Raw genomic sequence first — 8,733 nt, 5'->3', positions numbered from 1 at the left:
ATGATTAAAGGGGCATTTTCAGTGAACGCAACTCCCAGCATTGCAATGGCTGGGAGTCATTTTTCATACCAATCTTACTCTTGTCTGGCAAAGAAACTGTTTTCACAACCCAAACTGAGAAAATCATGTAGCCAACCCCATTTCAACTGAATTAAGGTTAGGTCATAGGTGCATTGTTTTATTATTTTAACTTTTTGATAATGACATGGTAGGTCGGTAACCGATTGCATTAAAAATCTCTCCTTTTCCTCGTTCAATGATCCAAAAGAGTGACCATTTACGACCACCACCAAAGCATAAAGGGAAAACTTGAAGCTTGTTCAGAAATTTATGGATTTCCTTCAAATAAAGTACGGTCGTTTAACTGACTCATTGTCTTGCCTGTAGTGAGAACTAAAGACAAGCCCAGTGTTTCTTTGATTTGGATTCAACTGAAACCCTAGTATAAAAGCCATAAACTCTCCACACCAAACTAATGTTCTATAATTATAAACTTCAACACTGCTCTCAGTGAACTTCTTTGCCACTTCCTCGAACCTGAACCTACAGATGGATACACGAGATAAATACAGGAAATGTTAAGAGAGGCTTCTAGACCTTAAGAAGATCAACGGCTTCTCCAACAAAGAAGCTCATAATCAAAATTCAATGCACAACTTCCCGCAATTACCTCTGTATAGAATAAAAAAAAAAGTGAGCTTAGCCGATCTCTTGTAGCTGTCCATACCACTAAGGTTTTACTACATAATCTATTTAAAAAAAACCCTAAATACAACTAAAATACATTACAAGAAAATCAAAGAGCCCTAGTATTCTGAAGTGACTAAAAGGGCATCCCTATTACATGAAGTTTCCCGCATAGTGCATGTCAAGGGAGAGTCATGTTTGTACTCAACCTCCCCCCCCCCCTCCTCCTCTTGATTCAAGCAGGCTATTTCAACAACTTGAATCCGTCCCTGGCAGGTAAGGAGCAACCTTACTGTTTCTTCCAAAGTTCTTAAATAAATAAAATCCTAAACTAACAGAACTCCTTATCTCCATCACTACAACTCTCAATAACTGCCTTGATGCATACTTGGCTACTAGTCAAGTATCAGAATCACATCCATAAGATGCATCCTTCATAGTTTCAGACTCCAGTAAAGGTAAAATATAAATGAAAACAGCACGCAAGAAATGGTATTTCAGGGCAAGGAACAAAAAATTGAAAGTACAAATCCATAGAAAAAATAACAAATAACACCTGAACATAATCGAGATGAATGGAGACATAAGCACGGAATTGATACAACTGCTCCAACAAAAAACTGGAGGCTACCCAAACTCACCTCTCTCCAAGAAAACCCCTCCCCATAGTAGAGCAAAAGCTCGCTGGAGAAGCAATGACAGGGTAACCAGTAGATCAGAGCCATAGTCTACAGTAGTAAAACCACACCAGCAGAATTACTTGAAGAATGCATTCAGATATATGGCAATTCAACAATTCAGTGTTCTAGATTGAAGAAACAAAACCTATCAAGTCACGACTACCAAATTCAAAAGAAACAAGAGTGCAACCTATATTGCAGGAGATAAATGATACCCATGTCCTGGAAAATTATTTCCCATATACCCTTCAAATTCACTTTGAATAAGAGTTCATTCGTTATTCATGTATCTTCTTTGTCTTTGATGGTTCAACATTCTTGTATAGATTAAAACAAAACTCAACAAACTAACAACCATATTCATCAGATATTTGGGCTATTCCCAAGAATGGCCTATATTTGTACTCTTACAAGAGAGAAATATACCCATTTCTTGGACAATTATTTCTAATAGCTCTGGCTACACAAATCAACCTTGCACTCAACTTGACTTGCACCTATTCAATTATCCTCATTTGTACCAAAAAGCTTCATCCTTGACAATGGTGTCCTCAAGTACCCCTCCACCTCGAACTTCTTTGGTGAAAGCTCCCGGTACTTGGCAAACTCCTCCTTAGCCTCCTTGTTCCTATCAAGCAAGCTATATATCATCCCTTTGCAAAAATAAGGTCTAAAATCATTGGGATCCTCCCTTGCAAGCTCCTCATAGCTCCTCAAGGCTTCATCCACATTCTTCTGCAAGAATTGTATCTGTGCCATTATCAACCTCACATCCCTTGCCTCCTTCGCCTTTTTATCGTCCTCTGCAATCCTCAATGCTTCTTCCAACCTTGTGATCACTGCATTTTCCTCTCCACACCGGTCCATCAACAATGCATTCTCAAACAATGCCTCAAACGACAGTGGATTGAGCTTTAAAATCTCCTCGAAAACTTCCTTGGCTTCTTTGGGTTTCCCCATTTCGTTCAACAATCTCGCCATCAGGAACTTCCAATCCGTTTCCTCTGGTTGGGCCGCCACCAGCTTTTTCAACACTTCCAATGCTTCTTCGTCCTCCCCGGCCTCGAGCTTCTGCTGCAACAGCGATTTCAAGGCCTCTACCGCCTCCGAATTCAACTCCAGAAACTGAGACAACGGCGAAGAAGACGAATCCCTCAATTTCTCCTCTTCTTCCACTGTAACCGTTTCTTCCGTTACAGCCGTGGCAGCCTCGGCCCTGGCCGGCAAAGTTCCGAACTTTCCGGCTGCGGCAGAGGCGGCCAGGACAAAGGCGGTGGCGGCGGCGGCCGTTTTGAGCTTCTGGATAAATGGGTTTTGAGCCTTCTCCGAGGAACCGCCATTTCCGGGCATGTAGCCAGAAAAGGCCTTGACTTTGATAGATGACCCAAATGGAGGATTGAAGGAGGGGTTTCTTGAGATAGAGAAATATGACGGTGGTTTTAGGGATGGCTTGAAAGCGGCGCCGGCGATGGAAAATGGAGGGGTCTTGAGGTGGAAGACAGATGATGATCCTAATCCTATAGCAAGGGCCGAGTCCATTTCGGATGTAGAGAACTTTCTAGAGCTTTCTCTCTCTCTCTCTCTCTCTCTCTCTCTCTCTCGGGGCTGCTTCTGGTGGAGATTTTGATGGGGAAGAAAGGTTTTGGAGTTTGGTGGTGTGGTGAATTGGGTTGGGCGGGTAGGTAGAAAGAGGAAATGGTTTTTAGGGTTTTTGAGGGGCTGGGGTACTGGTATTGCGTGGGCAACAGCTACATTAATCAGCTTTTTAATTTTTAAGTAAGCTAAATTACATTTAAGCATTTTAGAGGTATGATCATGAAAAAGGCTAAAATACTCTGTTATAATTATAAAAAAAAAACAAAGCATAAATCTCCTCAACTCTTGAAGGCTTTTTATTATGAGAAATTAACTCTTAAAGTTTTATAAAGGATGAAAAATATTTTTTATTTTTTCTTTCTTCTTTCTTTTATATGATTCATCAAAACGTTTTTTTTCTATTATGAAAAAATAAATTATTAGGATCTCTAGTCTGACAATGAAATTCTTCTCATGAGTAAGTGAATTAAGGTTGAGAGAGAGAAGGAAATAGGGAGGAAGAAAATAACATAAGGTAAGACAAAGATCAGAGGAAGAAAAATTGAGATAGGGAATCAAATTTGTTTTTTATAAATTTCATAAGTATCTTATTCAATTGAGAAGCCTTTTATAGCTTCTCCTTGGTGCCAACTTCAGGTGGTTACAACTTCCAATAGAAGTTTAAGTGTAATTGCTCATGCTACCAATTCTAATTACAGCATGAAAAGACAAAAATATCCTTGATATTATCATAGAGTCCTGACAAATACCCCCTGAAAACTTTCTTGTCCTCAAGAAAAGGAAAAGAGTCTGGACACTTGAAAAAATTGCTATAGCAGATTAAGAAGATATTCTCACATGGTGTTGTCGAAATGGAGATGAGCCCATTGTACTAGCACCTAAGTAATAGCAACCCCTCGCTTATAGATCACCCTCATATCCAAAATCAAAGCAAGTTCCAACGAAAGAGTATTCGATAGAGATGGCAAACGGGCCGGGCCGGCCCAGCCCGCCACCAAGTGGCCCGTGGGCCAAGCGGGCAGGGCCAAATCGGCCCGCTTAAAAACGGGCCAGCAGATTGCTGGCCCTAGCCCGGCCCTACACGGGCCTGCGGGCCAAATGGGCCCGCCCAATTTTTTTTTTTTTTTTTTTGATACCATTTTTGGCCCAAAGACAGGCGACGTGAGCGAGAGAGGGCGAGGGGCGAGACTGAGAACGAGGGGCGCAGGCGACTGAGGGGCGAGGGCGAGAGCGAGGGGCACGGGCGAGGGCGAGATAGAGGGTGAGAGAGAGATAGAGGGTGAGAGCGAGACAGAGGGCGAGAGCGAGGGCGAGGGCGAGCGAGGGCGAGGGCGAGACAGAGAGCGAGAGCGAGGGGCGCGGGGGAGGGGCGAGGTGAGGGCGAGGGCGAGGCAGAGGGTGAGGGCGAGGGCGAGAGGCGAGGCTGAGGGGGGGATGGTTTGTGGCTGATTAGCGGGCCAAGCGGGCCGGGCCAAATCGGCCCGGCCTTAAATGGGCCAGCAAAATGCTGGCCCTAGCCCGGTCCCAGGCCGCGGCCCATTTTGCCATCTCTAGTATTTGAAATAAAATCAAGTAAAGGAAACCAATTGAGCTCCCACTAACTTCTTGAGCAGGGAGACATGGAAGACATGGTGTATGTGGGAAGTGGTCGGCAGCTATAGCTTATAAGCAACAATCCCAAATTTTTCCACGACTAGAAAATGGCTAAAGAATTTAGGACTAAGTTTAGATACTTGGTTGTGAGTAAGAGCTCATTGGTGGGAGTGTCTCAGCTTCAAGTAAATCATATCCCTCATGGAAAACTCCCATTTACTATGCCTACGATCAACAATTGTTTCATCCTGTGCTGGGCAATGGCCAACTCCTTTCGCAGTACCTGTAATGCTTCATGTTGCTGCTGTAAGTAATCATCAATGGCAGCCATATATGTGGGTTGTAGAGTAACAGGAAGGTGGGGAGGCTTGTAGCCATATAGGGCCTGAAACGAGGACATTTTGATGGAGCTATGGTAGTATAAGTTGTACCAAAAAGTAGTTGTTCCAGCAGCTCTTTAGTTCTCACAACCAAGGAATAGCTTGTTACCATCTCCTGCATCCAGTTCGAAACTATTATGGTAATGGTTGCAACCATCCCTTCATCAAAGCACCGGGACAAAGCATCCACGAATGCATTTTCCTTTCCCCGCCTATATTGAATTGTGTAGTCCAATCCAATCAACTTACTCGTTCATCTCCTTTGCAATTGAGATTGTAGTTTTTGCTGTAAGAGAAATTTCAAATTCTTATGATCAGTACATATCACAAAAGTCTCACTCTTCAAATAATGATGTCATTTCTCAACAACTATCAATATTGCCAACAATTCCTTATCATAGATGCTTATTCCCATGTCCTTGGGAACTAAGGTTTGGTTGAGGTAAGCTATAGGTTAACCCCATTGCATAAGAATAGTACCAACTCCCATATTACCCACATTAGTTTCCAACTCAAAAGGCTAGCTAAAATTAGGCAGAACCGGAACATGGGCCTCACTCATCACCTTCTTCAACTTCTCAAATGCTTCATCTGCTTGTGGGTTCCATTGGAAGTTATCTCTCTTCAACAGTTCGGTCAATGGCTTGCTAATAACTCCATAGTTCTGCACAAAACGTCGATAGTACCCTATTAACCCTAGGAGCCCATGCATAGCCTTCACATTGGCAGGCCTAGGCCAATCCAACATGGCACCACTTTTTTCAAATCAATACTCACTCTTCAAGTTGAGATGATGTGTCCCAAGTACTCAACCTGCCTTTGAGCAAAGGAAAACTTCGACTTCTTCACATACAACTAATTGAGCTTAAGAACCTCGAATGCATATCTAGGATGGCTGAGATGTTTGGCAAAGGTTAGGCTATAAATCAGGATGTCATCAAAGAAAACTAAGATGAATTTTCATAGAAATGGATCAAAGATTTGGTTCATCAAAGATTGGAAAGTTGTTGAGGCATTTGTTAACCCAAAGGGCATAACATTAAATTCATAGTACCATTGGTGTGTCTGGAAGGCTATTTTGTGAATATCCTCTAATCCAAAGGTCTAGCTTGGAAAAAATGGCAATATGTTTAAGCTCATCTAAAAGGTCTTCAATTATAGGTATACGAAACTTGTCCTTTAATGGTTATGACATTCAGTTGGCGATAGTCAACGTAGAATTGCCATGAACCATATTTCTTTTTGACGAGGACATGAGAAGTGAATAGGTTATGGCTAGGCTAATGTAACACCCCCTCCCCCAAGCTATCATATCCCTGGGGCAACCTAGAAAAGAGTGTTACGGATCATGAAATGATCAATAACCAGCCACATGCAAACATACATCTTATATTCCCCACAAAACTCAAACTAAAACAAAAACCTTAAAGGTTACAAGCACAATTCCATTCAAGCTATGATTAGTGGTTAATTTTGTAAAAAATTTGTTATAATTATACCCTTCTTTCGATCTTAAATATGGTTTAAATTAGATATTAATATATATTTTATGGTTATATGCAAGTTTAAATTGAAAGATAAATGAAATGAAGTTCTAAAGTAAATAATAATAATATATAAAATTATATATAATACATATACATCATTATATACATGCATGTACTATATATATATAATATAATCTAATATATATGTGTGCTATGTGTAATACATATATATAATATATAATTTATTAATAATATTAAATTATTTTTTTTATTTTTAGCCATAAAGAAATCAAATCCATGAAGAATTCAAGTCCATGAAGAAATCAAATCCATGAAGAATTCAAGCCCATGAAAAATTAAAATCCATGAAGAATTCAAGCCCATGAAGAATTAAGGCCCAATTTGAGCAACCCATGAAAGATATTATTTGGAGAAGGCTCAAGGATTATTTTTAATCCTAATGAAGATTAAAAATCAATTTATAGAAATTTTATTTTTTATGTGAGAGCTTTATTAGGTGTGTTTTTTAGCTAAAATCCATTTAACTATTAGGTGGATATTATAGCTAAAATCCATTTAACTTTATGAGTACTTTATTAGGTATGTATTTTAGCTAAAATCCATTTAATATTAGGTGTGTATTATAGCTAAAATCCATTTAACTTTAAGTGTGTGAGTGCCCATTAAATATAATTATGTCTAATTGAATAATTGAAATTGTGTGGTTTGTATTGCATCTTGTGGCCTATAAATAGCTCACTTGATTGCATTTGTAAGTGTGATTATTATTCTTGAATAAAAGTTTAGTTATTTCCTTATAATTCTCTCTTTGAGAATTGCATGGCCGGTTAGTTTCTTCTATTTTAATTCCTGTCATTTAAATTCTGTTATTTAAATTATGTCATTTAAATTCCTGTCAATTAATTTAATGGAGATGAGTAGCTAAATCTAATCTTGGGTTAAGGCAAGGACAATGTCCAACGCCAACGATTCCCAAAGAAAGCTACGCTTTAAATGAGTAACATTGGTTTAAACTTCAATATGAGTGTGTTTTGATTATTGAAAAATCACTAGGTTTGGATTGGAGCGTAAGCCTAACTTAGAGCTTTCATGTCACGCATGAGAGTTACTAGAACTGGAAACGCTATCATACCCAAACCCGGATGATTAATTTAGTTGTTTTGTGTATTAATTGTAATTGAATTTATGGTAGTTTCTTAAATTAGAATCCCGCATATCATGTATGGGGATTGCTTAAACAAGAGCTATCATTATCTTTAATTGCATTTAATAACAAACCCTCACATCTGAAATTAAATTAATGTTGCTAATCTTTTATGCTAAAATTTGGGAATCAACGGGTTGGCACTGAAATTATCTTAACTCAAGTACTATCCAATTTTATATTCTCACTTTAAGTATTTATTTCAATTACTGCCTTAATTTATTTCCTAGTATCTGTTGTTTAAAAAAAAAACCATAAAAAACTTTGTTGCCAATTTGTCCAAATGCGCGTGTGTTTGTGTGTGACATTCTTTTTATTTTGCCATAAATAAATCTCTCAGTGGACGACTTGGACTCTTCAAAAAATATAAATTTAAATTTGGACTACAACTGAACTCGTACACTGACGAGTATAAACCTCTCACCTAAATAAAAAAAATATAAAAAAATTTTATTGTGTTTTGTTTTGTGTTTTAATTGCAGGGTGGGAGTGCAGCCAAATTTTGGTGCCGTTGCCAGGGAGATTGAGGCAAAAACAAAAAGGAAAAAAAATATAAGAAGAAGCATCTCTTGATAAATTCGGTAACTCTGTTTCTTTTTACTTTATTTTTATTTGTGCATAATGTATGATACTTAGGTCAGGTAAAACTGTAGAAAATCAGTCACTCATGTCTCAACACAATGAGAACATGCCACTTCCACAGAATATGTCTGCACGTGGTAGTGACCACGGTGACCCTGATCCCATTGATCAGGAGATGATCAGACCCCTTAGGGAGTATCTTCATCCTCCTAGGCAAACAACCCCCTCATGCATTATTCTTCCCATCAATCATCATAGGTTTAACTTCAAACCTGGCACAATCCAATTGTTGCCAACTTTTCATGGCATGGATTCTGAAAATCCATATACTCATATGAAAGAATTTGAGGAAGTATGTAGCACTTGCATGGACCATACAGCAAATGAGGATGTCATAAGATTAAAACTCTTTCCATTCTCACTGAAAGATAAGGCAAAAATATGGTTAAGCACTCTCCCACCTAGATCTATAGGAACTTGGAGAGAAATGCAAACAACTTTCT

At 39.0% G+C, this 8,733-nt stretch overlaps 1 protein-coding gene across 1 annotated transcript; it reads right to left on the bottom strand.

Annotated features, from left to right (window-relative positions):
* Positions 1-1,587: 1,587 nt before the first annotated feature.
* On the bottom strand, positions 1,588-3,088 carry LOC127809165 (protein SLOW GREEN 1, chloroplastic). The gene has a single exon (XM_052347897.1). It carries the CDS (start codon positions 2,904-2,906, stop codon positions 1,869-1,871), a length of 1,038 nt encoding a protein of 345 aa, XP_052203857.1. The 5' UTR covers positions 2,907-3,088; the 3' UTR covers positions 1,588-1,868.
* Between the last annotated feature and the right edge of the window lie 5,645 nt (positions 3,089-8,733).

Source organism: Diospyros lotus, chromosome 9 (genome assembly GCF_014633365.1).
Source record: "Diospyros lotus cultivar Yz01 chromosome 9, ASM1463336v1, whole genome shotgun sequence".
NCBI lineage: Eukaryota > Viridiplantae > Streptophyta > Magnoliopsida > Ericales > Ebenaceae > Diospyros > Diospyros lotus.
Note: the sequence above shows the minus strand (reverse complement) of the source record. Positions and strands in the feature narration are given on the sequence as shown.

Excerpts from the sequence above, each read along its gene's own strand:
- LOC127809165 (XM_052347897.1), bottom strand. The coding sequence starts at position 2,906 with ATGGACTCGGCCCTTGCTATAGGATTAGGATCATCATCTGTCTTCCAC.